The following is a 15,000-nucleotide window of genomic DNA, read 5'->3' on the forward strand; positions in this document are numbered from 1 at the left end:
CTGCAAGCGCAGGCTATGCTATCAATCGCCTAAGTAAAAATAAGGATCTGCCAAAACATGATTAGCATATGGCAAGCTTATTTTATCTAAAAGCGAACAACCCCCCCTTTTTCAGCATAAATGGTCCAATGAAATTTATCTGCCACCAGACGAAAAGATTGACTGGAGGGCAGTGTATCGGCTAACTTTTCAGTGTACAAAAAGTTCAAAACTGATAACCTTAAATTATAAGTTTTTACATCGCCGTCTGGCGACTAATACGTTTTTAAAAAAGATAAGGGTTCTTGAAGATGATAAATGTACTTTCTGCGCGCCACTCCGAAGCAGAAAGCTTGTTACACTTCTTTCGGAAATATGAGATAACCCAGGATTTTTGAATTAGTGTTTTTTCGTGGCTTAAGTCCTGTCAAATAATTAACATTTTTTTCTCAAGTACATACTGCTCTAGGTCTAAGGCCAGATCAGGAGACGCTGTATGGAAGTTGCACGCTCCAGATGGGCTCCTGGCCAGATAGATAAAAAAACAACCTGCAAATAAATTTTTGCCTTTTGCTCGCCAAGCATTACATCTGGCTGTGCAAACATAAAACGAACAGTCCAAAATTAGTCGATTTCCTCTGTTACTTCAAGCATATCTACATAATCGAAAAAACGCAAGCAACCGTCTTAAAGAAATGGGAACCATTTGTACCTTTTTTCCTGACACCTTTTGTTTTCTCCTCTTTCTTGTGCTGCTAATTAAAATACTTATCCTAACCTCCAAATTTACGAAGATTTGCGGTTTGGGTGAACCTAGTTTCATCTTCCTTCCTCTTTCCTGACCATTAGCACTTCTGAGGTCCTAGTACTATGTGTAAGCAGTGCTTAGTGTTTTGTGTATTGTGTATTGTAAGTAGTGTAAATACCGTAGATCGATCGATACGAACTTCAAATCGATCTCCTACGGTTATCAAGTAGGCTTATACAAGTAAATTCGATCATGAAAGTTGATTATTTTGTGGAACAATCTGAATTGGACGAACTGACCATCAATAAGCGCCAGAAGTGTTGAGACACTTTTCCCTGTTAAGGAATCTTGGACACCCCCTACCCCCTAAATCTTTTCATTTAACCCCCTTCCCCCTTAACAATGTTGTTTTGTTTGGGGGGGGGGGGGGGGAAGAGGGGGGAGTACAAATGGAAAATGTAACGTTCAAGTGATTTTTGCTTAATTGTAGTCTTCCCAGTTCAGTATCTCAACTACTTTTGTCGTTTGTTGATGGAACGAAGTGACCGCAATTCATCCGAGTGTGTCAAAATATTATTACTACTTATTGCCTTGTTTATGTCCATTGCAAAATTCAAGCATTATTGCAATTTTTGAAAAGTCATCAGGGAATTGTTTTGGCTTAATGTTGTTGAGGATTTTGCTTTGCTAATGTATACAACCACGAAAGCTCTCTTTGCTATTTTTGTTCACCTTAAAGCAAACACAAAAATCGTTAAAAAGTTTGGCCTTTTTTTCCCATACCGGATCCGGAATAATTAACGTCCATAAAACAAAAGAACAAAGCGGATTGTCGTTGTTTTAATAAACAAAGCTTAATCAGAATAACAATGGTTCCTTTGTCTTCCGCCTTTTTGGTCCGGTATATGAAAGTCTACGCAAGCGGTTCAGAGAGTAGTAACACGGGAATTTTTTGCCTTGACTGGAAAATTGCTCAAGAAAAAAAAGCACCTGTAGAAGGGTCTATACAAGTTATTGGACTGACATTATCAACAGAAGATATTAATACTCAAGGTAGTTTTCGCTCTTCTTTATTATTATTAAGAAAAAGTCGTTTCAGTCGACCTTTTACGTATTTGTATAATAACTTCACTGTAAATAAACTTCAAAGGCCCATTTTTGTTCCCGGCGAATTGATCCGAATTGAAAGCAAGTTTTCAGTAATCGTCTTCTAAAGCAAAGTTCGTGGGTCAAGCCGACGCGAATCACGGACTAGCTTGCACACAGGTCAAGTGCTCCCTCTCGAATGGCACGTGATCTACAGCTAACCCCACTCCTCACGCTGTTGATCGCGCGCCATTCAAGGCGGAGAACCTGTGTGCAGGCTAACAAACGAGGTTCTACGCGTTTGTGCTGTTCAGATTCCCACAAAAGTGTTTTAAGAAAGAAAGCCGTCTTTTTCTTAATCAAATCGTGCCATTCACTTGAACAAAAAAAGCTTTTGTTTTAGTTTGTTGGGAAACAAGGAGTGGCGTCATTGATATTATCTCCGTAAGAACTATGAGGAGAGCCGTCAATTCTCGTAGCAATGAGATTCCGGCACCGACGAGAATACAAAGAAAATGGTAAATATTTAACAGAAATTAAACGTAGCTTGCGAGCAGGCTTTCTGTTCGCGGAGCGAGCGAGAAAGATGAGGGACACGAAGAGAGAGCCATCCTGTTCGCAGGGTAAGTAATCAATGATGATGCTGGGATTAAGAAGAAGAGCGATGCCAACATACATACATCACTTATTCCGTTTACCGGGATTAACATTGACATCCGCCTTCGATTCCTTTCGCGAGAAAAGCAAGAAGCAAGAAGAAGCTGCTATTTTTGCCCGTATTTGACCATATCTGGGCATGACAATGTACCGTGAGACCAAAGCTATTATAGGCCGCTACGATTTAATAAACTTTGTTACGTTCTATCGTGGTTCATATAGATGGAGTGGTTATGAAACCCCGAAAACTTCAAAAGAAAGAACAGTACTGTCCCACTTCCTGTTAACTTGACCTTGACCATGCACAATCTTTTGTCCTCGGTTCATAACTGAGTTTTGGATAAATTAATCGAAACTTTTGATTGGCTGTCTTGTTGGAAAAGGGTGTAGCTTTTGCATGGTCAGGCCAAAACAGCGGACAAAAACCAAAGACAAAGAAAATGTCGAGTTTCATAACCATCTCCATATATTAAGTATATGGTTTTATTAATTTAACTATAAAATAATTGCGATAAAATATATTTAAAATCGTAAATGGCAAAAAAGACTAAAAACTTTGTATAAAAAGGACGACGTTACGACGTTGTTAAGTCAATGTTCAAATGAAAATTACAATCTATAAATACTAAAAGAACAATAGCTGATAAGAAGGTATAGCAAAACAAAGGAACAATGAAAATGAAACAAGACGTTGGGCACGTATGGAGTCCGTATGGATATTTAAATTAAGCTTGAGACTCTTAATGACGAGTATTTCATAGACTAAGCAATCAAATTTGCCCTGGCACTTTCATAAGACTCGAAATTGGTTTTCTTCGAATTCCAAAAGAAAACCAGTTTCCCCCGAGTTTTTTGGTTGAGCATTTTATGGTTTGATAATAACTCTGGACAAGACAATTGCATTTTTTCGTAATTAGGTTATTTTTGTTGTTGCAACAATTACATCAAAGTTAACACACAGGACCTGGCAAAGCAAACAGTTTGACAGCTCAAAATCTGAGAATTGCACGACTGAGTACACGTCCTGACCTTATCAGTGCATTTCATTTCACAACCTCCGCCGCGGCAAATTTGTGTGCAGATTGCAGCATTGCATTCCATATTGCAATTGGCTCCCTCGCAATATTGCAAGCAATGATTGGAGGTGCAAACCATTGAATTGCAGGCTCCTTTATGGCATGTCTGCGTGCATTTGTTAGATGTTATGCAGTTCATCGTACGGCAATCTCCCTGTCTGCAGATTTGATGAGTGCCATGATAGAAAAAGCCAAAGTGAGCCCAGCCGAGAAAAGCGCAACTTCGCTTTGATGGACAATCTTGATTGCATTTGCGCGTTGACGTGGAACATCGAACGGTTCTCAAGATTCCTTCAAGTCGTCGAGCACTGTCGGAAATGACGCAATGACCTTGATCGCAGTAATGTTTGCATCGTTTTGCATTACAGCCGAGGATACAGTCCCCAGAAGGGCACCACTGCGAACATCCTTTCACTGTTGACAAGCAATTCATGCTGCAATTTCCTCCTCTGCACATTTGCAGGCATTCATCCGCCTCACACTCCATGTCGCATCTTCCAGCCACGCATTCTTGAATGCAAAATTTTGAGTTACAAAAAAACTTCTTGCATGAGCCACCAATGCACACTTGAGTGCATTTTAGAGGTGCTCTGCATTCAAATTTGCAATTTCCCCCAGGGCAAAGTTGAAGCAAGGAACCATGCGACACATATCTGTTACGCTTAATGTCACAGTTTCCCTCGGGACAACTTTGAACGCACGTGTGCTCATCGCTTTCGTTGTTACAGTTCAAGAATCTAGGCCCAAGTTGTGTTGCTTCCAGATGCTTGTCAGCTGCTATCGTGTATATGCAATGCCCTCCCTTGCAAGAACGCTTGCATGTCTTAGCGTTGCAAATCATGGTACACTTTCCACCCTCACAACTCTGTTGACACAGCTTAATTCCTGGAGGACAATGCATGATGCATTTTCCCATCTTGCACCTTTGAGTGCATGTCTCAGTGCCTCCCGAGCAAGCCATGGTACAGCCACCGGAATTGCAATTCTGCTCGCACTGCTTCCCGACACAATCCATTGCCTGACAGTTTCCCCTAATGCAAGTCTGATTGCAATATTCAGAATCGCAAAGCATCTTCTTACAGAGGCCAGCGAAGCATTGCTGTACACACGAGAATAGCGCATTACAATGCAACCTACAGCTAGCACTGTTGCAAGTTTGTTGACAAACGTGATATCGCAGGTTGTGGACGCATATGACATCGTGTACACCAGTTGCTCGGTATTGGTGACAAGCATTTTTGTAGATCAAGTTGCACTGAGTTGGTGAGAACGGCCCAAGCTCACCGTGGCGGTCAGCAAGAATCAGGGCCACAAGAAGAAGACAAGCCGTTAATACAGGGAAATACATAACGTTCTGAAAATAAGTAAATGTACCCGGTCAGTGAACTCCTACAGGACAGTAAGGGATAGTATTACAAGTTTGTTGTTAGCTTGATCGGAGTTCATTATTGCCTTAGTTCGTTCCAAATCATAGGTTATCACTCTGTCAATTAACATATAGTTTTCAGAGTAAATGGTCATTGCTAAAAAAAAAGTACTCAGCTTTATCCTCAAGAACCTGTGTACCTTGACCGACGATTACAATTGGTTGATGGATCCTAGCAAAGTAACACTCGAGGGACAAGTGTGAATCGTTCCCAACGTCCATGAATCTGTGCCAAAATTCATATCAGAGCGTGGGATGTATTTATATCGCTATCTTCCGGAAAAATAACAGATTTATTTTCCAATATTGTGTTTCACCCGTTATCTCCCGCGGCTTCGGTGTTTTTTATTTTTCTTATCCAGACATGTGCGAGCTCATCTCTTTCCCATTTTTGTTTTTGCTTTTTTTTTCTGCTTCTTTTGTTTTGTTTTCATCCATTTTAAGGCTTGGTGACCTTGCTTGCATAACCGATCCGAGCATAGGTATTCACATTCGAAATGTTAGAAATTCGAGATTGGAAAATTTTCTCTTTTTGAATCCTTTTGATTTAAGCGCGATTGAGGAGATTAAGAATAATTAATTTTTAAGAAATCTTAATTGCAAGTCGTAAATGACATCGTCCGTAACTTGACCGCTTGATGGCTTGAGAGATACACCATCTGAGGCCCAATAAAGGTCTCTTTTTTTTTTCAAGAAAACTCATCTGATGAGAAAATGATGCACTGTCAAGTCCATGAATGAGATTTGTAATGCATCATACTGTTCTTCTTGGAGATGGTTGGAGGGAACTTAGTGTGCACGGCTTGTCAATAACGGGTGGGTCTGCACGTTCCCTTTTATTTTATGCAGCTTATCTCTTGATGGGGTCTTCCTGAATTATATGTTATTACAGCTATTTGCTGGATTGATGTCAACCCCTGTCAAGTATTTGTTAATTGATCAGTTGGTAACACACGTAGAAAAGGGACAAAGCTAACGGACAAACAAAGATGCATGTAAGATACACTCTAGGTGACGGAGAGTTGTCGCGAAATTGTCAATTGATTTTGCGATAAGATTTTTTTCAATTTCGATGGCCGATCGTAATCTCAGTTCCCTATTATGGAATATCTTTGGAGAGATAAACTTTATCTTTATGTTTCCGTGGGATAATTATTTCACGTGCTTTTTCTCGAGTATCTCAGTTTAATTATGACACTCCATAAATAACTACTTTTATCTTCAGGCAGACTTGTAGTGATGACTTACGAGTATTTAGCAGTCACGAAAACATATAACTCAAGGAGGACAGTAGGCCATTTCCGAGTTCACGTCTACCCCCTCTTCAAAGCGAGTCTCTAAGTGCGAAGTTTTCCTCATGAAATTTCATTCGTATGTAAAGTAGCATGAACTCGGAAATGGGTTATTAAAATCGTTAAAATCCGTTAAAATACATCGGCTACTTAAAAAAATTTAAATATTTTTTTTATTGGTGGAAGTGGCCGACAATAACGGGAAGTAAAAGGGAGTTCAATAAGAAACGACGACGCATACGGAAACAAAATGTTACTTCACGCTTTCATAAAAATTTCGCGTTTTTTCCATTTTGTTCAAGTTGCACTTACAATATGGGCGAAATATTCTGTAACTTGGTGCAAGCGGTCCTGATAAAGATGGAGAGTGAACGATTCACTGTTGTATCAGTCACGTTGTCGTCAAAACTTGGTGTGATTTCACGGCATTGTTATGCAAAGGACCGCAAAAATACGAAACCATGCGCAGCAGGATTACTTCGTCATTTCTTCTTAAAATTCCTATTTTAAAGCAGGTGTCTGCAATGTTGAAGGGCGCAAACGAGGGCACAAACCCTCATTTTGCATCTTACTCGTGGTCAAGCTATGACTGGTATTTGCAGTATGTTGAATACTAAAACGGGTGGATCATGTGTATCGATCCACATTTCTAGTTCCTAACTCACTACTTATTTTCCAGTTTCAATTGCGCTCCCTTCTCAAGAGTGTGTCATTTTCCGGAAGAATAGTCAAAAACTAAACGGAGCTTTTGTGGTAGACTAGAATGCGATACTCAAAATTGATTGCATGCACGCATACAAAGAGTTTCGGACCGTGATTGGATAATTTGAACGGGACAAAGAATTAAAAACGAGGATTAGGGACGAGGGATGTGAAAAAAGCACTGCAAGCAGTTTAGGTCGGGCCTTTCGTGAAATGATTTAGTATTTCATTGGTGTTTATGTAATAAATATAAACATTCGCTGCGCTCAATCGTGAAATATTTTTCAACACTCGAAGAGAAATTTAACCGCATTAACTTTTGTTAAAAACTCTCTCACTTTCGCAGCTTGTCTTTCATTCAACTTAATTTGTCCTAAATTCAGGTCTCTGCAGACTAGTTGCCGCCCTTGCGGTGAGGACTGTATGAGGTTCGGGTAGGTTTTGCGTAGGTGAACGCAAAACAATTTCAGAGTGGAACAGACTTACCTCAGTACAATCTGTAAGAGTCAGACACTGTCTTCAAACAAGTCTGGGTGAAAAAGCATCTTCTGCATGCGTGCTTTAACAAGGCGTCTTCACTGGCATTCACCCCTTGCTAGGCTAAAGCAATTTTTAAGTGTTCTAGAAGTTTCACTCTCTAGGTTTGTTCAACGAACAAAGAGACAAACAACATAATACTGTTTACAAAAACAACAACGTTAATGTTTCTATAAAATAAAAAGATGGGATATATTTGTTTTCCAATTATTGTTTTTGTTGTTGAAATGTCCTATCTACTGGAACAAAAGAATCCTCTGTTTCGGAAGCCAATGAGGATCTTGGCACATTTGCAACAAATGACGTCATCTGTATCTTTCCAACAACTGCCCGGTGTTCTTTACAGTAATAAGCCTTGAAAATATTTAAGTTGTTATCATTTGATCATGGCCATTTTTGAGAAGCCTCATTCTCCAAGGGACCGTATGAGATTACTGTTTTTTGCAGATCTAACACAAACGTTAACTTTCCTCAAGGATTTGCACAAGCACAAGGCAATAGGGATATAAACTCAAGTCCTATGAACAGACTTTCTTCTGCATACAGCCCACAGCTGCTAAATCGCTTTTTAATTTTGCGCTGCTGGAATTTTGGAATTTGTTGATTCCGGCTTCAACTTCTTTTGGAGCACTTTCGCTTTTGATCTGTCAAAAACTGAGCAATACCACAAACGTAGATTTCGGAAAGATTTTCCTTCCCTGTTTTCTCAGTGGTCATACTGAGTCCATTCCGTGTGAAAATAAAAGGTGTTTGTTCCTTCAAGGAATGAAAGAGCTATCCCGACCATCGTTAAAAGAGCGGCCCCTTTGAACTAAGGTAGCTAATTAATATACATTTGTGAAGTTGACATTTTTAGAGGAAGCATGACTGTATCCGAAGTTGAGTTCCCTAGGGCTGGAGAGACAGTGTCAAAAATTGCATCATTTGGAAAATCAATAATAACCGATTCACTCCGTGACTTGAAACTCGCCATTTTGATTTTGTGTCACAATTTTGTTTTAGGGTATTCTGGTCAAGTTTATCATGATAAAGTTTGAGTCGGTCGGTTGGAATAAAAAACAAACAAATTAAACGAATAAAAAGAAAACCAGCAGCAATCCTTTGTGTGAGGCTTTTATTTTTGGAGCCAGATGTGAGTATCCAAAGTCGTTATGTTAATGTGTCGATCAGGAATCATGGTGCCGCTGCCGGAAACAAACCTGTAAGTTCCAAGCTGCAGAAATAGTCGAATGGCACGGGCAGACGACAGTAAACCGAGAGCAAAAGGGAACGACCAACTCGACTCTGTTCTTTTGCCCTTACGAAGTTCGAAAATATCTTTTTTTTAAGACACTTTTTCCCTTAGATTGCCGCATTAATCAAGGAGTAAGTCATATATATTGAAATATAGAGCATCTATGGGCATAGCACGATACTTAAAAACTGTCTCTAACACGTTGTCCTGTTCTCAAATGGGATTTAAAATCGCTCGCCAAAGTAAACATCCACACACATATCTTGTTTGTATTGCATCAAGGTGTTGCTTCCATTAGATTTTAAGCAGCTTCATGTAATAACTGATTTCAAGTTTCGTGGTTTCCTTAATTGAAAGAAATGATGCAAATGTATTCAATGAATTTAATTTGATGTATTCATTGCTTGATGGTGACTGATCATATATCAAGTATGGAAGCCTTCACTCCCAACTGCTCGAGATTTGCTTCTTCTTTAGCATATGTTAAACTTTCTTTCTTTGAGTAATATTTGTGTTACATTTCGCTCTTCCTCCTGCAAACGTCCCTTGTTCCACAAGAGTCATTCCATGGTGACTTTGGAGTGATTGGTTAGGAGACGCCAACGCTTATTTCCCTTTCGTAAACGGTCGTTACCATTTGAAACAGTCGTTGCCATTTCTCAGAACGGTCGTTGCCATTTGAAACGGTCGATGCCATTTTTAAGCTCTGAATTACACTCATTAGGTCTAAGAACTCGAAAGGTTGCGGTTATACTGGGAGTTGTGTCTCGCTGGTCATATGAGTTAGGGTTCGGGTTATGGTTCTGTTTAGGGCACAGGCAGCCCAAGCTCAAAATGTTAGGAGTTCAGTGTAACGTGACATATGCTATATTACATAACTACGCGAAACGTGACTCCCGCCTTACAGCATATGGAGGTATTGTGTTACAACGGTTTGATTTTGTAAAGGTTTGTATGGGAAGGCAACGGCTTTGCTGGAAAAGTCAATTATTCTTATATTTTGTGAATAAAATCTACTTACTCTGTTGCCGTGTTGTATTCTTTGTTGTTTGCCAGCTCCGCAGGCCGATCTAACGCGATTTCGGCGATTTATCGTTTTGTGGGTTTCCACTGCAGTGGAATACAACACGGCAACAGAGTAAGTAGATTTTATTCACAAAATATAAGAATAATTGACTTTTCCAGCAAAGCCGTTGCCTTCCCATACAAACCTTTACAAAATCAAACCGTTGTAACACAATACCTCCATATGCTGTAAGGCGGGAGTCACGTTTCGCGTAATTATGTAATATAGCATATGTCACGTTACACTGAACTCCTAACATTTTGAGCTTGGGCTGCCTGTGTTTAGGGTGAGGGCTAAGAGCCCGAGTTCGAGTCTTGAAATTTTCGGACTCTTTTTTTCCTCCAGTTTTTCTTTTATAAATGTGTTTTTTCCTTTTTTGTCTTAATTTTTGTTAATATTTTTTCTTAGTTTGTTTCTTTTAATTTTCTTTGAAGTGAAGTGTGTAGTCGACCGTTATAAATGGCATCAACCGTTTCAAATGGCAACGACCGTTCTGAGAAATAGCAACGACCGTTTCAAATGGCAAGGACCGTTTACGAAAGGGAAATTTGCAATCCTTGACAGGTTTCAGAAGAAATGGTGTCTTCCTCCATACGGTTGAGCCGATAGTCGTGCAGACAAGCTCCCGCGATGGTCATTTGTCAAAGGGACAAAATCCAGTCTGTTCGCTGAACTCACGACGAAAGGTCACCATGTACATAGCCTGCATGACAGGTGCTTTATGAGCCAAGCGGGGCGAACGCGATATTTCGCGCGGAGCCGACACGAGCGCGAATTTTTTCTACCCCTCGTCTCGCGCTTCGCGCTCGTGTCCGTGCGAAATAGGGAGCTTAAGCACGCGCGTTTTTGAGACGCGGACGGCAACCGGAACAGAGCATTTCGCGTACCAGGACAATGGTGTCTCCCAGATTTTTATACTAATCATCTCTAATGGTGAAAAGATACTCAGCAATTTAACTGTGGTTGTATAAAGACAAGTTAAAAGTGAAAACAGCTCACTTCCGGTTGCCGTTCGCGTCTCAAAAACGCGCGTGCTTAAGCTCCCTAATATCGCGTTCGCGCCGCTTGGCTCATAAAGCGCCTGTCATGCAGGCTACCATGTACACCACTACTCGAACCCATTCCCCTTTATTGCTCGGTTAGTGACCACTTTTCCCTTCTTTCCGGGCAGAAGCGAACAAAAAAGGGAATTTTCAATCAAAAAGTGCTAAAAACAACACGATGTATTTTAGATGATTTTGGAGGTTAAATAAAGTGGAAAAGTGAGTTAAGGTGACAGGCACTTCATTTCTTAATTATTTTCAGTTGTCAGGACAGTACAGACAAAGTTTTGAACAACGAAACACAATGTACTGCGAGGCGGGAAAAACACGCACACAACCGAGACTGTGACGTCAGAATAATTAACAGTACTTGTGTGTAACCGTTATAAACTAGTGACAATGTGAATTCCAACAAGCTTAAAGGGAGAGTTTCACGTCTCTGTGCATGGGCAACCAGTTTGTTTAATTCCATTGTTATTGAAACAATCGAAAGCACTGATGCAGAAAACGGAAACTATGCCATAGAAGTGGAATTATTAGTTGGAATTACTTTTGCAATCATTTCCTTTGGGTTATGAACCTACTGCATGCGAACAGATAACTCGTGCGTTATGACAACTCGTGCGTAGAATAAAATGTTCGACAGCACAATAGATTCGATGGTCAAAACTAAATTTGATATTTTCTGTGTAAACCCGTAGTATCTTCCACCAAATTTGGGCCCCAGTCATTCGGTGTATTTGCTTTTAATACTCTTTGTGATTAATGAACATCATCTGGTTCAGTAAAAAATCGTAAAATTTAAAACTACTAAGGCCAAAGCTTGAACATGCGCAAAACCGTGAAACTGTCCCTTTAAGCTGCCGGACGTCTGTGGATCAGACTTAGGATGGAGTATTTGGTACAGGTAGAAGCTAATTCATAAACACGTATGATGCTAAGAGCCTTCTTTCGGATGCTCCCAAGGAGGCTGCCTGTGTGTGGAGGGTGAGGTGATCTCCACCTGATGGTCCTCGGGGTCCCTGAGCTGATTGGATTAAGAACTGCAGGGTAGCTTGGCGACTAATTGACAAATTTACCTCCAATCAGAGCAGGAGATCATCATTAGGAGCTAACAACCAGTATCCCAGCTTTGATTACTCGTTTTCCACACCTGGGGCCCGTTTCTCGAAAGTCCCGAAACTTTCGGGCCCGAAAAGCCATTTGTGAAAACTGCCAACCGTTTGTTTTGGAAAGCCGATCTTTTGACATGTTTTCAAGGTGACAAAAAGCAAAATTACTGAAATTCTATCCGTTCTTGAGATACAAAGGAAACTGTGAAAACCGAAATGGCCCGCAAAGTTTCAGGACCGTTCAAGGAACGGGCCACTTCGCCATCAGGACCCAGTTGTTCGAAGGATGGATAGTGCTATCCACTGGATAAATCACTATCGTGACACTTGTCAGATAAACGTCTAGGAATCCAACGATAATCAACGACTTCAGACACAATAGCAGTTATTCCGTTTGTCGTCAAGATCCGTGTAGACATTGACCGGTTATGAAACAGACGGGGATGCTCGTCGTCTCGCTTAGGGGTGTAAGTTTTGGATTTGGGTCTCGCTTAGGGTCATCCGGGCAAAGCGCCAATATTGTAAGCCGCCAAGGTCTCGTTTAGGGTTCCGCGAAGAAACACAGAATTACGCGAAGAGAAACAGAAGTCAAATTTTCTTTTTAACTTGTTTTCAGCGGTCAAGATTTCCTTGAGCCACGCCCAGATTGGTCTCATTTAGGGGTGACGAAAAGCTTGAGCCACGCCCGGATGGTCTCCTTTAGGGGTTAAATTCAAAATTTCCGACGAGCATCCCCGTCTGTTCCATATGGGAGCCCCCCCCCGGGGGGATTGACGTAACCTTAAAGGAATTTTTTATTTAAGTGTCCAGTCGTTCTAGCGCTGAAGCACTAACACAAATCAAGTCAAATGTTGAATAGCCTCTTGTTAAAGCTTACCGACAATCAATCACAATGTAACACAGTATGATAAAATTAGGACTTTGGTTAAAGTTCTCAGAGTCAGTGCGCCTGTGGTATGTGAGCGAATACGCAAGAATTAAACGGCTAATTAAGGACGCTTTGCCTGACCGGGGAAATTGACTCTACAAATTAACTCTCAAATTAATACACTTCGAGGATGACATATACTCCTCCTGAAGAATGCGATTGATTATCATGCAAGTATTCCTCCAAATTTGTTGCATTTCTCGGCAAACCGTCGCGTCTTGCCGGCCAGTTCTGACAAAAGGAAAGGGAAAGTGCCAAAAGACTCTTTCGCGTCTGTTGATCGAGTCCGATCACTTAGGCCCTAAAACTATCCCTAGTGAACGGGGCAAGGTTTTCAAAAATAAGGGGCGAGGAAAGGAAACTAGTTGAAGTCAAGCGGAATGTCCAGGTTCCACAAATGATAGGAACGTGTAAAAAGGTGAAAAACGAATCCATCTTATTGGGTAAAAATAACAAACAAACAGCGGTTATAAACATAACGAGACAACGCATGTTGTAAAACTTTTTATGAACTTGACGTTTACGTTTATAACCGCAGTTTGTTTGTTATTTTTACTAAGTTGAAATGGCCGAAGAATAAGACCATCTTATTGGCTTTTTGAAAAGGATGCTTGCAAGATTCAAACAGTTCCACTAGTTTATTCACATAAAAAACAACATGAAAAACTTGCCAGAAAATGCATTAAAATTTCAAATTTAGCGGGCTGTACTGTTGCATACCACCCGCTAAATTAACTAATCACAGCGTGCGTACTATCTAATAGATAGTTGTATCCGGACGCCATGTTGGAGGAGTGAAACAAAGAAACAGCGGCCATTTTGGAGGAGTCAAATATTCTTTTAGGAATTGAACTCCACCTTTATGCAAATTCTTCCTTTTGTTTTAGTATGCAAATATTGATGCTGGTCACATGAACGAAAACTCTATAAGCTTCAGTTTACAAAATTGTTGATGCTATCCCATCAGGCTTTCATATCTTAGATGTATACGACTCTTTTTAGCTAACGTTCTGATGCGGCCCTTTCTCCTTATGATCGACGAAAACCCGCGATCGTCATCCCGGCAGGGACTGACAGGTTGCTCACCCGATTTTTTCGGCCTAACATGCTGGCAACGGCCAATCTGAAACGCCTGTACTTAATCGAATATATAACGGGATTACAGCAACTATTTACAAATCCAACAAGCATTGCCAAAATGCCAAATGGACCATTGATCTTTTTCCCACTACCAATTTCAATAAAAAGCATAATACAAAACGGTGACCAGCATACAAGATAGGCCAATGTTACTACCAACAACGTTGCCACTCCCTTGTTGCAGCTCAGTTTATGGGCCATTTTACCATGCTTAGAGTTCGTATTGTTAAAATTCATGTTGAAATCTTTGTCTTTTGTTTGCTGAAGATCTTTTAACTCTTTTTGAATTCGCTGAACCTGTTTTCGGATAACTAGACCGGCTTTGAAATAGATATATACCATTGAAATCAAAGCGATGCCGTACGTCCCTGAGACAACGGAGATCGCAAATGCAAAATTCAAACTGTTCTTAGACCAGTCCTCCGCCTTACAGGTTCCAATGTAACTAATAAAACACTCATATGAACTAACTCCAAATAACGGCAAACAGGCCCACACGGCCGAGTAACTCCACAAGATCAAGCATAGTGTAAGAGCTCTTGACTTTGTCATCTCCAGTGGATACCGGAGTGGCCTAGCTATTGCCATATAACGGTCAATAGATAACATCATGAGATGCATTATAGACGAAATACAGAATAGAAAGTTGCCAAATCCATTGAACTTGCCCCAAATGTTCCCGCACCTCCACGAGCCAGTGTTCACAGTGTCCAATGCACAAGGCATGACTAAAATAGCAACCAGAAGATCCGCAATGGATAGAGACACAAGGAAGTAGGAGTTGACAATATTTTTTAGGACGCTAGAATGACTTTGAACAGCGATGACTGCGATATTTCCAATGATGGTTAATACGAGAATTATGGTCATAACAACCATGGTGAAAATTTTCCAGCCCAGGGAAATATCTACAAGCTTAACGTCGTCCATGATCCGAGAAGTTCCTTGCGTCGACGAAGCGGTTTTGTTCATGA

The 15,000-nt window shown here is 40.6% G+C and overlaps 2 protein-coding genes across 3 annotated transcripts in view; both read right to left on the reverse strand.

The window, feature by feature from the left end:
- Positions 1–1,872: 1,872 nt before the first annotated feature.
- LOC137979586 (transcriptional repressor NF-X1 homolog) lies at positions 1,873–5,183 on the reverse strand. Its single transcript, XM_068826879.1, has 2 exons — positions 5,113–5,183; positions 1,873–4,900 (listed from the first exon to the last, which is right to left on the reverse strand). The coding sequence occupies exon 2, from the start codon at positions 4,892–4,894 to the stop codon at positions 3,410–3,412; it is 1,485 nt and encodes a 494-aa protein (XP_068682980.1). The 5' UTR covers positions 4,895–4,900; positions 5,113–5,183; the 3' UTR covers positions 1,873–3,409.
- An 8,585-nt stretch (positions 5,184–13,768) lies between these two features.
- Positions 13,769–15,000, reverse strand: part of LOC137979785 (trace amine-associated receptor 1-like) — a 10,655-nt gene continuing 9,423 nt past the window's right edge. For both annotated transcript variants that reach the window (XM_068827135.1, XM_068827136.1), the window contains exon 2: positions 13,769–15,000. This exon is cut by the window's right edge and continues 22 nt beyond it. In XM_068827135.1, coding sequence (XP_068683236.1) covers positions 13,916–15,000 — 1,085 coding nt within the window. In that variant the 3' untranslated portion in view covers positions 13,769–13,915.

Source organism: Montipora foliosa, chromosome 12 (assembly GCF_036669935.1).
Source record: "Montipora foliosa isolate CH-2021 chromosome 12, ASM3666993v2, whole genome shotgun sequence".
Taxonomy (NCBI): domain Eukaryota; kingdom Metazoa; phylum Cnidaria; class Anthozoa; order Scleractinia; family Acroporidae; genus Montipora; species Montipora foliosa.